The following is a 19,477-nucleotide window of genomic DNA, read 5'->3' on the forward strand; positions in this document are numbered from 1 at the left end:
ATGTGGCCAGCCCCTAAAAAGAAATGGAAGCGCATCTTCAACTTTTAATAGTTGAATTTGAACGGTATTTCCCAGAACTCGCCAGCACTGAATTGCCAGATTGGAAAGAGACTAGAAATCCTTTTCGTCTCAATGAAGACCTTCTTTCGGATGATTTGCAGGAACGACTGCAATAGACGACTTCGTAGCCATGCCTCTTACCGATTTTTGGGTGAAATACGTGCGGTTGTACAAGAATGTTGACAGCGTGGCATTGCGCACTCTACTTCCATTTTCTACAACTCATTTATGTGAAAGTGACTTTTCTTCACTTGTAAGTGTGAAAACAAAAGCACGCATTAAACTCGACTGTGCAACCGATCTGCGATGTGCATTGTCGTCCACAAAGCCACCCATTAAACACCTGGTTTCAAAAACGCAATCCCATCCCTCCCATTGACGAGTGATAAAAAACTATAAATACCTCAATAGTTGATTTTTAATTGTGCATTGATCGATTTGTGGGGGAGTCGCAGGATACGACAAATAGTATTAGGGCGAAACACTTCATGAATTTCGACGAGTTTTTGTCGCCGAACGAACCTGAATACGACTAGACTCTCAAAACGGTAAACAACCTTCAGAAACATCAGGACACAAATTGGAGATTTTAATAAAAACTTACAAATTTTGAACTAAAAATTTTGGTTCCGGTCATGACCTTCTAGCCACCCTTTAATCCAGTTGTCTCTCAACGAATTTAAACCAGTTAAAGGAACAGTATATAGGCTGTAACTGATATGCCACTTTCTAACAGTTTGTTGCTTGCCACAAGCTAGTTGCCTACTGTTCTGTGAAAACTAATCGTAGAAAACATTTTTAACGGACGTATCAACTTCTATAGAAAATCTACTTCAATCCAAATGTAAAAGAAAATAGCTAAATAATTGTGTTTTGCGAATTTACCAAGTTTCACAATTCTTGTAAAGAAAAAAGAAATTTACAAAGAAAAAACAATGGAGCAGATCCTGTCTAGGTTTCCCTTTCGTCTGGAGAATCTCTGGACAACACCTCTATATCTGACAGGTCGCTATCGTCGAAAGACTCGTGGGTTTCTGCTTGGCCAACCGTCTTTACTGTTGTTGTTGAATCCTGTTCGGCTTCATTGTCAGTAACAGGTAAGTCGATGATTCCTTCAAACCCAATGGGCCTATAAATACACAAGAATGCATATTATTAAGAAATGCAATTTTCCGCGCAAAAAAAAGAATACGGCAACCATGTACATTAAATGACTGGATGCAGCTAAATAATTCTTTTCAGAATAAACTCAACTACATGTTGCAATAGTGCGATTGGGGTCAAAAAATCACCTATTTAAACAGAAAGGAATTATGTTATGCTTCCAAACCTTCCAGTTCCTTGCTCTACATTGGGATAAGGAAGGGGGTTGTGAACTTGCGAGTAAGGAGGCGGAGAATCTGTGCAAAATCAATATAAAAGTTAAAGTTACCACAAGCAGTATAATTAAAGTTTAGCGCCAAACTGCTATCTGCAATGTTTCAAGAAGGGTTGTACCGGTGTCCTTCCAAACCTCGTCATTACAAATCGAGTTAGGCTGACGTTTAAGTTAGTCTATGAACACACATCTACGTCAAATACATGTCATAAACTGAGCATTAGATTCAAACAAAAGTTAACTAATAAGCAAGAAAAATCTAAGGACATTTCCGTTGTTGAAACAGATTTCATAAGGCAAGTTAATCCCATTCAATGCAACAAATTTGTTATCGCCGTTTAACGTTTAGGTTATGGAACACAAATAGTTTACGACACCTCTACGACGTTACATACCTGGGCGAGGCGAACTTGGGGAAGGAGGATCCTGTACTCGATCGCCGAAAGTCGACCGGTCTCCGGGACCGTCACCGCAGTCAAACGCAGTAACGAAATTGTCAGCGGAAGTTGGTGAAGTTGTATTGAAATGAAAATCAGTGGTAGTTTGCTGGGGATAAGGAGGGCGATTGACCCTTCTTCTAACTTGAGGAACATCGGGCATCGTTGGCATTTCGTTTCGCCTCTGCTGTTCCTGGGAGTTGGATTCTGGTGCTGTTGGGTAGGGCGGGCCGGTGGGTAGGTTTTGTGACGCATTCGATTGTTCTGTTGCGCGAGTGGGGGTTCTGCGGCCGCCAAGGCCGAAAGTTCCAAGCACGGAACCAAGAAAACTTGAAGTTTCGGTGGGCTGTGGAGGGGCAGGGAGCGCCGGGGTCGGTTGCGAATTCTGACGCTCTATAGCGGCCTGGAGTACCTGAAGCTGTTGCCTTTAAACAAAGATGTTTCAACAACACGCAAATGCAAGACGAATAACTAATGTTTGTTTTATCACCACAAAATATAGATCGCATATGTAAAAAAATCAATAATGCAGCTTTCTGTTAAAACGAATTTATCTTGTTATGTCAAAGAAAACATTTGTCATGAAGTACGACGGTATCTACGAAACAAAATTAACTTCCATTGCAACATTGAGAAATATTTATGCCTTGAATCGTTGAATTCGTAGTGGAACCGGGTTCGAATTAAAAAACACATAACAATAGCGCAAATCAGTAAAATTGGACATAACGTCATGCCTCTGATTTTCCATCAATTGTTCCATTTGCCGAGGCGCGTGAAGGTTTCTCTGAGGACCAATCTCAATGCCGGACCAGAATGGCAAATTTACGTTCCATGCGTAACCGAAGCAAACTAAACAAACCATGTATTTGATACAACGTGGTGATAGCAGCGAAAAATATATAGCTTTTTTGCCATTGGGAGAAAAAGTCAAATACAAAAAAGCGTTTGACTAAATTATGTGAGTGGAAATGTGGCTTTATTTACAATACCAATCCGAAACTATAAAATCTTATTATCTTGTATGATGTAAATGAGACAGCCACTATTTTTTGTTAAATATGGTTCTTCTGAAGCAAAATGCAAACTTTTGGTTACCTTTAGATACTTTTTCAAAACTGTTTGTTTACATTTAACAAAATCTTAGGGCAGTAAAGTTTGTTTTTTAAAAAAAATTACCTTCCGCAAGTATAAAAAGGATGAGTAGCACAGCTCTACTCTGCATAGTGTAGTGTCATTACAACAGTACTCACCTGAAAACAACATCAGGCCAACAATCATGATCACTATAAGAAAAATAAATGCAGGAATCCAAAGTTGCACAGGAAGCTCAGAAAACATGTTGCGAAAAGTTTGACTGAAGGTTGTTCCGAAGTGACTTAATGGCTCAAGGAAAAACCTTGTCATTGTTACAGCCAAAACCTATTTATGAAAATGCAGTTTTCATTTTTTTTTCACCAACTGTTTATAAATTTGCATGATACAATACCGCAATATCAAACAAACGGAAAACATCTGAATCAAGCAACTAAACTAGCTCAATAGGGTGCATTGATTGCTTGGCAACATAAGTCACAATTTAGAATGTATGCAAACACCTTTGTTGTGGACAAGGCCACTCTATATTTCATTAGCAATGTTACCTTTGTTGGTGGGACTTTTATGATTGGTGCAATGAGGTGGAATTCGTGATATTCCAAACAGGGATCTTTTGTGGTGCTGCAGAATGTAAATAAGATTGAGCCACAAAATTGCATAAAATTGTCTCAAATGTACCTGAACCAATGTCTCAGGGAAATAACAACATCATCATAAATAGAGTTGTGTTTTTCTATTCTCAGGCAATGTTCTGGAATGTTCGAAACCTTGCTTTTGTGTTCAGCAACAGCGACCTGCAATGGTGCCATTTATTAAACAGTTCAGATTTCTGTATCAAAACTCACTTGATATTCATGGAAAAAGGTGATTGGAAGACTTATGATGAAAGCAAGTATGAAAAGTCGCTTAAGTTGCGATGTCCAAGAAACTTGACTAAACATTTCCAGGCATAAACCAGCAACCAGTACAAGTATTAAGAAACCAATCTAAAAAAATACACCCGGTGACCACCAAGCATTTTTACTCACACTAATGTTAGAATCGTGCTTGTGGATAATAATTGCATCATACTGTTAGTGCATCTTGTGAAGACATATGAAAATAATCCTCAAACTTCCACCATAAATGAGAGTTCCATTCTTTGCTTCCTGGACTAACAAAGTGAATGATTTCTTCAAGACTTTCACCCACGTCCTTAAAGAAGTTCAAGTACAAATCCACAGTTTAAATGTTGCACAAACGATCAGAAAAAGTTGCCCTCACTTGCACAGGAACCTCACTTCCTTCGGCAAACTTAGTCAACAGATCCCATGACCTCTCAGTCAGATCTAGTTGCACATTGTATGAAATGTAATCTGGTGGCTATCAGTAAACAAAAATGTTACACAATGGTAGTTACGATAGTGCAAATAAAAATGTAAACCTTGCCAACAGATTGGAGCTTTTTAATGAGCACAGCAACAAATCTTCTAAAAAATATGTCCCGTGTGGCTGCAAAAACAATAACAATAAACACAATGATCAGATTTTTTCATAAAAAAACTCCCAACATAACTTTAAAACCAAGAAAAGTGATAGTCCTTAGTAAAACCTTGTTGTAAATTTGTTTCTGAGCACTTCGGACAATCTGGGCATTTGGGACAGGACACCTGGAGGTTGGTTTTTGTGCAGTCTGTACAATCAGGGCATTTGGGGCATGAACTAACATCTGGAAGTGTTTCCTGCTTTCTGTCACCAAATGTTTGTGAATGATCAACATGTGCCATCTGAAAACACCAACATTTACATTTAAAAGTATACAGAAACAAGTTTTAGGTGTCTAATGCTACAAAGAGAAGCCAAATATTATGTTACATGCATTGGTTATAGCAGAAGTGCAAACTTTAACTTTCATAACCTCGTGTACATTGATACATCTAAAACACGTATTGTTATATGAAGTCTAATGTATTTACCTGCTTTATATTCTGTTTTGACACTGGATCAAAGCTAAACATGTCACCCGGATCAACCCAATCGTCAGGATATTCAAACCCTTCATTTTGGTCGCTTTTTACGATTGTAAATGCACAAACCACGATCAACATGTAGGCGCTTTTCATGACTTTTTTGCATGTGCCAGCAATGAGTGAGCTCACATAATCTTTTGTACACGTGTTTTCGTTGGGACAAGACACGTCACTTGCAACTCGCAACAAAATGTAACTTTGGCACCAAAAGGGAAAACTTTCGGTGCTTTTTCTTAGCCATCGAAATCACATATATTGTAGTACGAAAAAAATAACCGAAATATATTCTCATTAGAACGCGACATAAATAGTAGAAATAGAAGTAGACTGTAATGAATTTTATTCCTGTTGCTTTCTTTTTGCTTTCGATACATTTGTGGTGATAAAATGGTTCTACTTTTCGTACTTGGGTACAGTTGGCAAATTGCGAACAGAAAAATGTCTTCGTAACGTTGCTATATACTCGTTGATAACTTTAAAGTCAAGGGATACAAATGGATCAAATTCTTTCCCTCTGTTTTTTCTCTTGAAGTAACCTGTCGAGTTGTCTTCGACACAGAGCAAACGATCTTCCAAGTTTTGAACAACGACGCCCAAAAACTCAATAATTTTTCGAAGTTCGGTGCAATAATCTTGCAGCAAGTTTTCATAGTAAACGACCAACACCCTCCCTGCTGCAGCAATGTACTCTTTATTCATCCACAGCCAACGGCTGGCAAGTCTATTGCACGTGTCTGCCCACTCTGAATACAGGAAAAATAAGCTGACATTATTGAATGTTATTGCCTTTATTTTGGCATATTTCTGAGCTAAAACATGCCTGTGTTTTGTAGTTGATCACTTACGTTTGGTGAGAAAGTCACGTTGATCGCGCAAACCTGTGTGCGAGGTCCTTCTTCGATTGAACTCAGCAACGCACACGTCGTAAGGATCGCGAATTAACACAATTGCTTTGCGCGTGTATTTCCTGAATGTTGTCGTATGGTCTTTAAACACGAGCGTTCTTCCGCTGTTGGGTTTCCCAAACTCCCCAAGAAACCCTGGTATTTGAACATGGTAGAGTGAGATACATTTTTCCACACCATCATGCCAAACGCACCAGAAAACATTACTACATTACAGAAATTTAAAGGAAAAAACGTCAGAAATGTGACTGCAAGAATCAGCCTTTGCAGGTCGTTAACCGACGGATCTGCCTTTACAAATCAATGTAATATTCCTAGGGCTCCGAAAGGAGTAACAGGCGATCACACCACACCATATTACAGAAATTTATCAACGATATGGTTTATTTTTAATAAAAAAAAGTAAAAATACCCCAACCTTTCGAAACAAGACCAACATCATTATACACGCTGCCCGTGTATGTTCCAGTCGCACTTTCGATGAGATATCGAAGCCAAGTGTTTCCGGACCCAGGACGACTGACAAGAGCAACTGGTTGAAACGAGCCCCGAGGAAGGAATCTCCGTGACGCACAACGGTAATCAGGCACACTGGTGCGATACACAGCGACCAAATTTTCATCTGACGTTATTCCTCTACCGTGAGACGTTTGCCGTGATAATCTGAAACTTTATCTAAAATGTTTGAAATCTTGAGCGCTTTAAGCAAGTATAGTTTTTACCTGGTAGTCGTTTGACCGCAGTGGCACTTTTGTTTTGAGTTTATCATTGACAAGGTTTGTCCACTTGCTTCACAAAACAGGAGACACTGTAGTGGGGTCCGCACATCATCCGCCACTGCTGAAGTTGCTTCAATAAGATGCTTGGGCGTGACTTGTACATTTCCAACAAAGGCGATCTCAAGAACACTATCTGTATTCACTTCCACTGCGGAAAAGAAAGTGCTGCATTACAATACTAATCATTGAGAGAGTCTTTACCGCAAAAAATATTTATAAAGGTTTTTGCGAAAGCTTATTTTCACAAAAACTTCTATGGCGACTAATATTCTTACCAGATGTGCAAGGGGAAGGGATAAAATAAAGTTCCAATGCGGGTTCCTCCGGCGTACAAGACACACTAGTAGGTAGACTCAGAGTCCTGTTGCAAGCAGCACTGTGTTCTATAGTGGCACCTGCAGCTATTCGATGTGCACACAAGCATGATGTACCTTCCAGCGCTGATAGTTTTGCACCTCTGTACAACATGAATTGTAAAAATAATCTGTCGTATAGCAATGCACTAATATCGCTTAATGTATTTACCGTTTTGAACACGAGTAAAAGCATTGTTGTACACTGACGGTTTTCTTGACTGTCAACACAGTGGATATGATACTTGAAGCCTTTTGACAAAAGCAGCCGAGGAATAGAGCTAAAAATTAATAACTGAAAATGTTTCAGTATTTCAGATTTTTGTTTACTCGAGTACCTGAGCATCTCAATTGTGAGATAGCTTTTTCATTGTCTTTTTGGTAAGTTTCAAGTGCTGTACGGCGCTGAACTAAAATTTTTCCTTTCTGTTGGCGCACATCTGAACCAATGTCTCTAGCATCGGGTGTAATACTTTCCATCCCATTCTGCTCGAATTGAAAGGCGTATTGTAATGCCAAACTCGCTGCGAACATAGAGGCCAAGAAGCATAGCACGAGACAGCGCGCATGTTTCGACAAATACAACTTGTAGTTTCTCCACGCCATCCGTCGAATATATCTTGGAACTAAAAGCTTGGTCATTGGATGTGCCACTAACGCTGTGTTGGTTTACCGCACCAAAGCAAACAGTTCCCACAGAAAATAATGTACTGCAGGAAACAAGGTTGCTAATAGTGTGGTCACGCTATAAGCCTCAAAATCCGGATTTGTAATTCGCGTAAATAGATTTAGATTTTGTTTTGTTGCAAACACGTTAATGGAAGTTCAATCATTTTACACCAGACATCTTCGCCACGGGGACAAGATTTGGCCTGACAGGGGTGGATATAAATTAGTGCCACTCAAAAAATTTTGTTCATGCTGCTGTCTAAAATGTAATATAATTAGACCTATTTTTTGCTTTTCGTTCACAGTATTTAAACCTTATTTGTAAATAAGTTGGAAGCTATGTAGTGTAAAAACAATTAAAATTTCTGGGCCACCTGTACGAACAGTGATAATTTCCGGCCCGCGAGCCGGAAATGTTACCGCTCTGCTCTATGAAATATAAAGAAAAGCACAATGCATGTATACAAAGTAAATCTAATTGAACAGTGTACCTGCACTGGAGTTTTTTTAAACCATGGATGACATAATCTGCCCAAAAAATCCCCCACAGAACGTGATCAAACTTTCCGGAAACAGGCCCTTCGACGCAGTAAGTTGCATCATGCAGGCGACATAAGCAATCGAAGGCAGGCTGGCGTTCATTCATGCGCCTTTTTAGTGGTGCGCAACCTGGTGAACTGTACACTTCGGATGCTGCGTAACAGTAATTAAGCTTGGGTTTAAGGTTTTGGCAGTTTGTTTTGTTTTCGCAGGAAACTTTTGCTTATAAGGGAAACCTGATGACTAAAGGCTTGCTTGCTTGACAAAAAGGTTTATAAAAAGTCCTGTAACAAAATGACGTTGTAATATGTTGAGGGCGCCTTCTACTGCGCTTTTAACTTGTCTGTGGCTATGTTTGTGTATTCTTGTTTGGGAAATTGAATCGCGATGGACTCCCCCAGTAGAGCAATGTCCCAAAGTTAATGGCTGCAGGTGAAATACTATTTATTATATTGGTGATTGTAATCTTATTTTTGCACTCGATTTATTATATCTACTACTGTACGTGTCCACAACTGGTAAATAGTTGGGTTTGTGTTACACACAGAGCGTCCTTAAGACGGAGATGAGCTTTTAGTAGGTGTGCTTTTACTCTTTACTCTTTATTAAAAAGTTATATTTGTTTTGAAAAGTTTTTTTGTTTAAGCAGCTGTCACTTCATTTCAAAAAATCAATCAGTTGTTGGATTTCAAGCAACCTGCAGAGGCGACAACCCAGATTTTTTGAGATTGTCGTTAGAAAATGTAACTTTACTGAAACTTAACAGTAAGTTTGAAATGTGTGTCGACATTACGGAGGGTGTATTAAGATAAGTCATACTCTATATTTCGGCAATCAATTGGTTTGTAAATGGCAGGCGCACTTCGTTTGACAATGTCTTAGAAAATATTTCCTTATTGTTGACCACGAATTTATGTTGGTCAACAACAATGTTAAATTAGGCTTCTTTCCATCTTTTACCGACACAGAGTCAATCATAAAAAAGTGCTCACACAATTCTTGCTTTGTTAATATTTGGCACTGAAATAGAATACAACTATGTTGTTGAAAGAATACAACTATTTTGTTCTACACCCCTGTGGGAAATAATAAACATATGTAATATTCATGGCTACAAAAAAATGCCATAATTCAATAAGTTTTTTTTTCGCACAGATTGCAAGTTTTCAAATGAGACCATATTATGGAATCTCCAACGAGCGGACTTATCGGGAGAGTTTAGTTTTCGTAACACACCTGTTTCGGCTTTTAACTGGAACTGGCTTCCAGGTATGATCATGTCAAGAAAATCCTTGACGGGTTGTAACTATGGGTTTTATTGCTCTTTATACCGGATAAATGGAATTTGCTATTTCTGATGAAATAAGTGCGGGTCGTTTCACACACAACAGCTTTTGAAAGCCTTCTCTGGCGAGTAGTGAAACACAACGAAAACTGCGAAATTGAAGGGTCCAAAAAGACGACAAACATATTTATAATATATATATCAATACTGTTATTATATATCCAACATTTAGTCAAACGCAATATTTTTGGGGGACCAATTAATTTTACGCAGCGCGTAAAGACTGGCCTTCATTATGTGGAATATATGCAAAGAATGTAAGCAGCATGTGAGCCGCATATCTCCAAAAGAAAATTCGAGGTGACGATTATATGCTGGCGAGATTGAGAAGAAAGATAAATAAAAAAGCTTCACCTTTCGTTCTCAGAACCGAAAGCATTGAAATTTCGGAAAAACGTACATGCAAATCCTTGCGCAACCAAAGTGTTGTTTTTTATTTTGAATTTGTCGACCTCTTGCGTGAGATTGCTAACAATACGTGGTATCATTTTGTTGTTTCAGACACGACGACGAAAGTTTTACTTGGTTACTTCCCGCAAGGCTTAACCCTCGTTAGTGAACAACACAACAAAACTGAAACAAACCTAAACAGCACATGCGCATTCAGAAGCACGTACAACGTCAGCAAAGTCTTCCTATATTCAATAAATTACACAGATATACCGAAATGCCTGCCACCCAAGACTACTTCCTTGTCCTTGGTCGATGTTCCTTTAACGGATTTTACCATCACAAGCAACAAGAACCACGAACGTACGATGAAAGTATGGCCCCCTTCACTTCGGGTGGTTTATATAAAACGTGCCGCAATGACAAGCATCGGTCAACACGCTTTTCAAGGAATGCCATCCACTTTAAAAAAGATAGTTTTGGGATCGTGCAAAAACCCATTGGGACGTATGCCCAGTCACTGGCCCGCCAGCATTACATGGCTGTGGGTAATGAACTGTGGCGTTGACTTGATTACATCAGAAGATATACAAGGTTTAAAGCAACTGGAGAAAATAAACATTGGCGGAAACATGTTGGTATTTTTGCCGGACATTTTTCCTGTATCGGTGAATCAGATTTATGCAACGATAAACAGAATAACACAAGTTCGCAACGTCCAATGGCGACTGCTCACCAACCTCAGATCAATCGACTTGTCCGACAACAAACTGACATCTGTGCCACTGGATTTGCCAAAGTCGTTAAACAACTTAATCTTAAGGAAAAATCTGATTGATTACTGCGACAGGAACGCACTTATCCACATGACCAAACTTAAATCGGTTGATCTGTCATTCAACAAGTTAGTACGGAGTGCAACAAAGTAGTTAAACCACGATTGTGAACCAATTTGTGTAGATGTGCGTACGACATTATGACGCAACACATGACTTAACTTTCGCGTGGGTTATATACAGTTGATATCTTAAAGTGTTTGTTAAACCACAAGAAAAACACATATAGTTTGGTGCCTTGTGTTCACAAATTACTCCAAACCCTGCAGTTGGTATCAAATCATAAAGGGGTTTATTACGAAGGTTTAACAAGGTCTCTATTACTTTCAACAGACTGTTCAACATGCCGGAAAACCTGCCTACAACTATCATCTACTACAATCTAAGGAGCAACAGCATTGGTCTTGTACGAACGCCTACCAGTTATGAGTTTTGCGCGAACTGTATTTACGTGGATCTCTCTGACAACCCATGGGTTTGCGATGGAAAAATGATAGACATGATAATATGGTTGGGAAAGCAAAACATCGAAACGCTGAAGTTCCACGGACAATGTGCATCCGCAGCAAGCTGTAAGTCAATTGACGACTGTTCACACTTCATCAAAACGAATTTACTTTTCAACCAACGAGATGTTCGCTAAACTGGTTTTAAATTCATCGCAAGCGTTCTTTTTTTTGAAAAGTGAAGAAATTTGCATTTTGTTGCAGCAACAAAATTAAAATTTTATGCGAGTTTTTAAAACAAAAAATATAACTGATGTGAAAACATTTTCTCGTAGGTTATTGTTAAATGCTGCATTTCAACTTGTGAAGTTGATTATTTATCGCTTACTTCCCTCTGACGTCAAGCACTTGTGGACGCATTGTCATGTTTTGCGTCACAACAAACTTCCTGACATGAACATGCTAAATTGCAGACCCAAAATGTCTGTTATATTTTTTGAAAGGCGACGAGTTTTTGACCTATTAATAGATTGTGTCGCATTAAACACAACTAATTGGCATTGCGAAAAGAAACAGAGTGTGTAAAAAATGTTTCAAACTTTTAAACATACCTTATTTTAACCAAGTCTAGATTAGTTATAACTTAAAAATATATTAACGGACATGTTACACTGCTGTTGCAAATAACATTCCTGGATAAAACGTTTCTTCAAAGTAATTCTGCACCAAGGGTTAGGCGTTTTGTAGGTTCGTGTTCAATGCACTTCGTGATTCGTGTGACCTCGCAATAACGGATGCTAGGTAACTCGGGTATTGACATCATCTACTCCATCATGTTTGTTATTACAATTTTCAAGCGCGTCCGAAACAAACAGAATCAGAATCTTGTTTTTTTCCAGCACTGAGTAACGACGAACTCGACGAATTCTTGGGTTATCTACAGTATCTACGCAAAGAAGTTGGAAAGTGTTTTTACGACGTTAGAACATTAGCTTGCAACTCCACATCTATAACAACATTTCCTAAAAATCCGCCGCAAGGTCTGAAGACGTTGGAAATAAGCGGCAATCCCTTGCTTACAATCATACCACCTGACTTGTACAAAAGCCAGAAGAGCTTGGGAGTGTAAGTTTTTGCTCAGTAAAAATTGCTCAGTAGATTTTGCTGCCCAACAGTTACTAGTCCTACAGCCCTTGTAACTCCTTCTTCTACGACACCTCTTGCAAGCTTCGGAAGCTTTTATTTAATATTCGCTTGTTTCCTGTTAAGAATGTTCTTGGAATCAAACAACTTGACAAACTTTCCTCGCGGAATTCCTTCGTCCGTACGCATCCTCCGACTTTCTCACAACAAAATTACCGGATTGACCGACGGGGACCAGGATACACTGAACAGCTTGGTTAACTTAAGAACCCTTACGTTGGTGAACAACCGCATCACCACCATTTATGACTATCAACTCGCTCCACTAATTTCTTTGCAAAACTTCCTGATGACGGGTAATCCCCTGGTGAGAAAACTTTTTGAATTTCTGTTATAAAAGTTGTTTTTTTTGTGCAAAGGGTTTTTATAATTTCCTGTTCTCTTTTGCAGCACTGTGACTGCTCCCTGCAGTCTCTGACTGTATGGTTTTCACGGAAATACACAAAGATCCACAACCAGATCCAATACATACCGCAATGTGCCTCGCCACCAGACCGCAAAGGTCAACTTATCAATCAACTTAGAGGAGCGTTTGAGTAAGTATCTAAAATAATAAAACGCACGTGTAAAAACAGTTAGAATTTAAATTTGTGCTCCGATAAATTGATTTGTTTGCTCCGATAAGCGTCGACGGTGCTGAATATACGATCACAACAAGCTTGAAACTTGCTTTTGACAGTTTTGTTTGTTTCTCATCGCAGATACGAGTACAATTGCGCACCGTCAACTTGCAACTGGAAAATAGGTGAAGGGATTCTCAACTGTTCCAGGAGTTTCCAGGAGGTTCATTGCGTACACTTTGACCAATTTGTTGAGAAAAAAATCATACTTTTATCGGTAGAGTGTCATCAACTTGGACAACGTGACTTTCACAACCGGAGTGATGCCGGTTATCCCAGCTAACAGTTATTGGAGATCACTCGATCTTTGCGAGTTGCTGCTTACGAGCGAACAAGTTGTCACCAAACATTTGTCGCGCCTGGAAACCTTAAACTTGACAGGTGGTTGATCTTGGAAAAATAAATTGACTGTTTGTCTTAGTCTTGGAGAAATTTGTTTAAAATGAAACACTCGACATGTCACAAACTCAAGTTTTTGTTTTGCAGGAAATTTGGTCACTTTCATTCCTGTCAGTAATTTGTCGTCCAGTCTAATACGTTTGATTCTGATTGGAAACAAAGTGTCGCATCTGCCTAGATATGAAGATGTCACCGAATTGTTACCAGTGCTGGAGCTTCTTGATTTGCGTCACAATCAAATCACGTATGTCATTTTTACACGGTTTTCTTCACTTTGACTTCGATGTAGGCCTACTTTAAACTAGTTTCACCCACCAAATCCGAATTTTCGGACAAATCAATTATTTTTTGAACCAAAACTGTCATGTGTACTAATTGATCGCCAACGTGGCCCACTTGACAACTATTTAGTTTCTGATCCTCAAGTAACAAAATTAAGTTTAGAATTGTACATTTGTTTCTTTGAAGATCTATCGATCAGAACGAAGTGAAGTTGTTTCCGTTAATAAACAACATCCTTTTGCACGGAAATCCTATTTTGTGCGATTGCAAAATGCGCCCCCTAGTGACTTGGATACAAACAACCAAAGACAACCAGCTTGGTACGAAGGTGCATCACTTTGAGGTAATCAATGATTTTACGAGTCAACTTTCCATCCACCACGTCCTTCACCTTGTTATCTCATAGAATCTTAGTTGTTCTGCCCCACCTCAGTTGACCGGTAAGTATTTGCATCAGTTGCGAGAAGAGGAATATTGCAAGACAGTGCTCAACGTGGCTCTCATCAGTGGTTTGATAGCCGGAATTGTCGTGGTCGTTTTGGCTGCCGTGATCAGCAACTTTGTTTTGCACAGTGTATGTATTACTTATTTTGAAAAGTTTTGTCGTACATTTGAAACCTCCAGAACAATATATATTATATTCCTGGAACTCCGAAAGGAGTAAAAGACGATCAGCGCCAGTATAAGATCTATATTTATTAACAAAATATTAATTTCGCCTATTGGGGTTTTCAAATAAAATCAATGTAATATATAAATTGATTCGCAAGGACAGATCCGTCGGTCACCGACTTGCACATCAGGCTAATTCCTGTAGTCACTTTTGAAATTTTCTCTACTCCTGAACAAAATTAATTATTTGACCCGCTTTGGTCACTTCTTAACAGCGTCGAAAGAAACAAGAAAGGAAAGACGTGGTACAGGGCTTTAGAGATCTTCTGGAACGCGAGGCACTTGTGGCCCACGACCCGGAGACAGGTATATGCGAACAGGAATACGAATACGACGCATTTGTATCATACTGCGGTGGTGGGAACGACGAGGATTTTGTGTTTGACTTAATAGAGGTAAGAAAATCACAAATCAAATTAACCCTGGAAAAAACCCACGTGGGCGATTCGTTTTGGAAAAAGTGCAACAGTAGTATATCACCTCACATACATTTGCAGATACCTTCCTAAAATAATTATAAAAAACAAAAACTCACACGGAATCGAGTGACGCTTATCATTAACTTTGAGTTCACAATTTTGTGTCACAATATTTTCTATTCTGGAGAAAGTGAAATAATATAAATAAAACTTCTGACAACCTGATACTACATTGGAATAAACATAACAACAGAACGTTTTGTGAAACTCTTTGTTCTGAATGTTTTTCGCAGGAATTAGAAGAAAACCAGGGTCGTTCTCTCTGTGTTCACGAGCGGGATTTTGTGCCAGGACGCGGGATCGCCGATAATATCGTTCAATGTATTGTTGCCTCGCGTAAAGTGATTCTCGTAGTATCGAGGAAATACGCATCGAGTAGCTGGTGTCAGTATGAAGTGCAAGTAGCCCTGGCCCAACTTCACGAGAACAGACGCGGAAGGCTTCTGGTTCCTGTGTTGTTGGAGGTAATTGCGTTTTTGTGGATTATTGGATTCACTTGTTCTGGCCATATAGTACTATTCTTGCTGCCACTTGTTCTGGTCAGTTTTCGACAAGCTTTCAAAAAATCTGCACATTAATCAGTACAGGTATGAAAACTTAAAACTTTCTCCAAAATTTATCAAAAACCTGAACCAAACAAATGGCTGTACCATTGACCGCAGGATGTCACTAGAGACGAAGCGTACGCTGGAAGTGTGAAGACGATATTATCGGCTATTACGGGAATCCACGTCCCAGTAAACGAAGATTCGGCACGAGCATGGAGAGAGTTCTGGGAGAAGTTAATCGCAGCTTTGAAGTGACCAACAACGATTTCTATTGTTGTTACATGTGTTGTCGAGATGGCGGACTTAAGTTTACAGTAAGACTTACATTCACTGCAATGTAACAGTCTACGTCCTGCTACTTAACAGAGCGTTACAAACAAACATTTTATGGTGTGATATTACCTTCAATCCATGCATTGTAATGCTTTGTCAATCTACGAACAATTATTTTCTTTGTCCGGCCAAACGAAGTGAATCAAACCATCCACACGAAAACGAAAATCTATGACGGCGTAATTGGGGGATTGCGACTGTCTCGTCGAGATATACCCAAAACCACCCGACTTATGAAAAATGACAGCGCGAGTTCGGCATCACTTCTTCAGTTTCGAATAACTCTCTGGAGAGCTCAAAACACACACACAAAAGTCTGGTGTTTTATTGACAGCATGACTGCAATCGAGCGTGTCGATTGTTGTGGTAAGAATATAAATGATCTCGCCTTGAACGAACTCGGCTCTTCGGCGTAGACGGACGACATTAGGGAGCGTTTGGTTTCACCATTATCGCAAATTGCATGCAAATCGACGCGAAAACGAGTGAGGTGTTGGCTTTGGCAACATAGCAAAAAATAGCCTGTAAGCTGGAGATAGTAACAAAATTTTAAAAAACGCTTTGTTGCAGAAATTTGCATTTTTGGTGCAAGGAAAAGCACGTACATGTTTTGTGCATTGCCAATCCATCTTTTTATTGTACATTACCCTTCCAGTTAAGCTTATAACGTCTCAGTGTTTTTATGCGTTCATGTGTTCGACATTTTGGGGCAGAATAATAAAACTAATTTGGATCATCTGCTATCGTACCAAGGCATCCTGAAGGGCTGCCAATCATGCACACTTGGAGCACTTTCAACGTCGTCGTGCGAGCCTTGTCCAATGCTGATTGACAGTCATAATTATTTCCTGTAGAACACAAACAATCGTCTGCAAGTGTACGGTGAAGAAAGGGACGTCATGATCGGTAAGATGACGTCGGCACGACGATCGAAAGCGACGGTGTGTGGGAACTTTGTCTTCAGTCCGCATTTAATTGCGCCGAAATTACAGGTCCGTCTACACGTGGTAATTGCGACGAGACAAACCGTAAAAGAAATTTCTCTTACGATGCCCATCATCTCCCAATCGTGAATCCACACAACGAAATATATGCGGAGAAACCAGGGGTGGAAAACCATTTTCGACTTCAGCATCATTTTTTAATTTTAATTGCCACAACTTCTGAAAATTAGTTTTTTATGTGCAGGCATGCTTTTCTTCCATTTTCTCTGGAGTATTATGCTCCACTTGTACTGCGCCATAGGTTGGCCACCCCTGTGATAAACAGATTATCGCGAATATTTGATTGGTTTTCCCCACATCATACAAGCATGGGTATTGTAGGTTTGTTCTGACAAGAAGTAAAGGAAAATAGAGGGTTGCTAAAACTATTGTACTTGCCCAACAAACAGAAAAATGATGTATTTCCAATACAAAGAAACAGGAATCCCGGCTTTCCAACATTCAATTCCACATTAGCACAAAACCACTCACTTGATCGCATGCAAAAATACGTTTCTACCCCCCGACAAATTGCAAAAATTAGTTTTGATGCAACGTTAGTTGGCAGGAGAGTTCAATATCTCTGGCGCTCTTTGATCCTCTACATGCGATCTTATCTGCACCCTATCTTGATTGTTTACTTCTTGTTGGCGGAGATTTTTGGCGAACTAATCTCAAAGGCTGCATCTTGTAAGATAACGTTGGGACGGTTTCCGATCACAAGCTACAAGTTGCTGTCGCAAAAATATGCATAATTGCGTCACTGTTTACTGCGCTCTTAGTCTAAACTTGTAACTTAAGTGGAAACACGGTTTGTGGCGGGTCGTCTGTCGCGAGTTTGATTGGTGGCTTTCAAGCACGTGGTCAAACCCAGTGTCCATTTCAACAGTTCGCATAATTGTGGGTGCTTTTGTTAGAAAATCATTAAAACACGAGGTTGGAAACGGAACCACGCGCTTCCAAATTTAGTCAGTCATTTGCGTAAGTGGCTGATTTTAATGAGGCGGATTAGGCAAATTGAAGGGGATTTTTGCTCGAGATAAAGATTTCGGTACGACTACACCTTAAGCTTTGAATCGTTAGAAAACTTCATGATTTTACGAATAATTCCACGAAAATTAAATCGAAAATGGTTGTCCTAAAATAAAACCTCTTGTGAAGAATTGCGAACTTTTTACGAAATCTGTAACTTGCATAAAGTTCTTCCAATTACGAAAAAAACTGTTTATGCATAACATGGTATATTAGTGTAAATCGAAACTACGGACAATTTTCAATGTATAACGAAGTCCTTATTTCAGGTAAGTATGATAAGAGATCATGACGCGAATGACCGAGGTACTTTTGTGACGGAATGTTTATTCCCTAACTAAAATGCATTTCTCCTGTTCGTTCGTTGTTTATGTGTTTTCGTTTGTGTCAGCGTGCGTCACCTCTGTAGTAAAGGTGGCAAGGTCGGCAGCGCGCGTCGAAAACAGATTGTCAAAAACGCGTCGCTGCTCTTTCCCAAACCTTATCATTGTTTCCCTCTTCCCCGGGGGGCAAACTGCGGACGAATAGAACATGAAGAAGTTGCTGCGAAGTGTCGACACGCGCACCCGTTTGCCTTTGCAGAATTATCTCGGACGTGTTAGGGACAACGCACAAGGTCATGCAGGCAAGAATTGCGCACCATTGTTTAAGGGTGTGCAAAACTTCAATGTTTTGTATTGGATCCGATAGTTCAAGGTACGCATCGTTTGCAATACACGCTAGAAGACAGAATTTGCCTCATTTTTATGGCAACAACAAGCACTCTTTGTCGAACCTGACAGTAGAATCAATAGCATCTGAATTTAAGGCTTATTTAAAACAAATCAATTTATGTCATGACGAGGTCGTAGATTCCGGGATGTAAACCTGTACACCTCGTTGTATGTAGGCATGGGCAAGATCGTCTTGTTAATGACGACGTTTAATGCCCCCAACACTCATTACATTCCCTTGATTAGCGACAACACAAACAGCAATTACAACTCCATCGCTTGTACGAAATGTTGTACGTCTGTGGGAAATGGGCCGTAGATCTTGTCACGCAAAATCCGTTTCTCGACCATCAAGTGCGCAGATTACTTCTGACTTACAAGATCGCGAGCGCGCAGCTCCCCTGCAATTAGGGCAGATACGTAATGCGGTTTATATGAGCGAACTTGCCGCGAGGTTCCCGTGAGGCAAGGGAGAGAGTAGAAGAGATTGACCAAACCTGCATCGCTTGTCCAGTGTAAGTACGGCAGTGAGAAAGCCAGCAGGTTGCCCCGAAAACAAACGGGGCGTGTTTTGCGATGGACGGAACAGGCAAAGGAGGGCAGTTTGTGTGTTTTGACAGTACACGGAGAGGACACGCATTTTGCGGTGATTGCTTATCTCAGGCATGCTTACAATGCTCGAGTTGTAGTTAACGAAGTTACCAGTACCGAACCTAGATGTGGTCGTGCGATCGAGGAGGTATGATAACAGGGCAAAATGTCTAGCTTGGCAAAAAAGAGTTATTTGCCTGTTGTGTGTTATGTACACATGTGTGTAAATGTCACCTATAAAGAACAGGTTGTGGCAGCACATGATTTCCAAAACAAACAAACAAAATACCGCAGGTCGTCGGAACTGCCGTAATTTTGGTTTATGTGGGAAGATGTACAGGGAGATATTGGCCAAACCTATGTTACAAGGAACTCCA

At 39.8% G+C, this 19,477-nt stretch overlaps 3 protein-coding genes across 4 annotated transcripts; 1 reads left to right on the forward strand and 2 right to left on the reverse strand.

Moving 5' to 3' along the window:
- Window positions 1–915: 915 nt before the first annotated feature.
- On the reverse strand, window positions 916–5,179 carry LOC145904175 (chloride channel CLIC-like protein 1). 2 transcript variants are annotated; one of them, XM_082992351.1, is made up of 13 exons: window positions 4,929–5,179; window positions 4,565–4,739; window positions 4,397–4,464; window positions 4,237–4,335; window positions 4,045–4,167; window positions 3,819–3,959; window positions 3,652–3,767; window positions 3,519–3,594; window positions 3,129–3,297; window positions 2,613–2,727; window positions 1,834–2,300; window positions 1,391–1,460; window positions 916–1,189 (listed from the first exon to the last, which is right to left on the reverse strand). In XM_082992351.1, exons 1-13 carry the CDS (start codon window positions 5,073–5,075, stop codon window positions 1,012–1,014), a joined length of 1,944 nt encoding a protein of 647 aa, XP_082848477.1. In that variant the 5' UTR covers window positions 5,076–5,179; the 3' UTR covers window positions 916–1,011. The 2 variants fall into 2 exon arrangements, with proteins under 2 accessions (XP_082848477.1, XP_082848478.1); XM_082992352.1 differs by having other exon boundaries at window positions 1,052–1,189; window positions 1,353–1,460.
- A 196-nt stretch (window positions 5,180–5,375) lies between these two features.
- LOC145913624 (sialate:O-sulfotransferase 2-like) lies at window positions 5,376–7,499 on the reverse strand. Its single transcript, XM_083001388.1, has 7 exons — window positions 7,358–7,499; window positions 7,192–7,300; window positions 6,942–7,123; window positions 6,610–6,814; window positions 6,306–6,556; window positions 5,828–6,022; window positions 5,376–5,725 (listed from the first exon to the last, which is right to left on the reverse strand). The coding sequence occupies exons 1-7, from the start codon at window positions 7,497–7,499 to the stop codon at window positions 5,376–5,378; spliced, it is 1,434 nt and encodes a 477-aa protein (XP_082857514.1).
- A 948-nt stretch (window positions 7,500–8,447) lies between these two features.
- Window positions 8,448–16,430, forward strand: LOC145902023 (uncharacterized). Its single transcript, XM_082989862.1, has 16 exons — window positions 8,448–8,660; window positions 8,878–8,993; window positions 9,384–9,497; window positions 10,075–10,867; window positions 11,133–11,371; window positions 12,145–12,370; window positions 12,515–12,755; window positions 12,839–12,984; window positions 13,150–13,231; window positions 13,290–13,449; window positions 13,555–13,711; window positions 13,936–14,092; window positions 14,156–14,323; window positions 14,637–14,816; window positions 15,134–15,364; window positions 15,563–16,430. The coding sequence occupies exons 1-16, from the start codon at window positions 8,536–8,538 to the stop codon at window positions 15,701–15,703; spliced, it is 3,276 nt and encodes a 1,091-aa protein (XP_082845988.1). The 5' UTR covers window positions 8,448–8,535; the 3' UTR covers window positions 15,704–16,430.
- The last annotated feature ends 3,047 nt before the right edge of the window (window positions 16,431–19,477 follow it).

Source organism: Ascidia mentula, chromosome 1, assembly GCF_947561715.1.
Source record: "Ascidia mentula chromosome 1, kaAscMent1.1, whole genome shotgun sequence".
Lineage (NCBI taxonomy): Eukaryota > Metazoa > Chordata > Ascidiacea > Phlebobranchia > Ascidiidae > Ascidia > Ascidia mentula.

What these genes read in the sequence shown, in the direction of transcription:
- LOC145904175 (XM_082992351.1), bottom strand. Translation starts at nt 5,075, where the DNA reads ATGAAAAGCGCCTACATGTTGATCGTGGTTTGTGCATTTACAATCGTA. An exon ending in CAAAACAGAATATAAAGCAG is followed by an intron (nt 4,740 to 4,928) that starts GTAAATACATTA and finishes TGGTGTTTTCAG; the next exon opens with ATGGCACATGTTGATCATTC. An exon ending in GAAGTGAGGTTCCTGTGCAA is followed by an intron (nt 4,168 to 4,236) that starts GTGAGGGCAACT and finishes AACTTCTTTAAG; the next exon opens with GACGTGGGTGAAAGTCTTGA.
- LOC145913624 (XM_083001388.1), bottom strand. Translation starts at nt 7,499, where the DNA reads ATGGAAAGTATTACACCCGATGCTAGAGACATTGGTTCAGATGTGCGC. An exon ending in TTTTACTCGTGTTCAAAACG is followed by an intron (nt 7,124 to 7,191) that starts GTAAATACATTA and finishes CATGTTGTACAG; the next exon opens with AGGTGCAAAACTATCAGCGC. An exon ending in TGCGGTCAAACGACTACCAG is followed by an intron (nt 6,557 to 6,609) that starts GTAAAAACTATA and finishes TTTTAGATAAAG; the next exon opens with TTTCAGATTATCACGGCAAA.
- LOC145902023 (XM_082989862.1), top strand. Translation starts at nt 8,536, where the DNA reads ATGTTGAGGGCGCCTTCTACTGCGCTTTTAACTTGTCTGTGGCTATGT. An exon ending in GGAAACCTTAAACTTGACAG is followed by an intron (nt 13,450 to 13,554) that starts GTGGTTGATCTT and finishes TTTGTTTTGCAG; the next exon opens with GAAATTTGGTCACTTTCATT. An exon ending in GCAACTTTGTTTTGCACAGT is followed by an intron (nt 14,324 to 14,636) that starts GTATGTATTACT and finishes ACTTCTTAACAG; the next exon opens with CGTCGAAAGAAACAAGAAAG.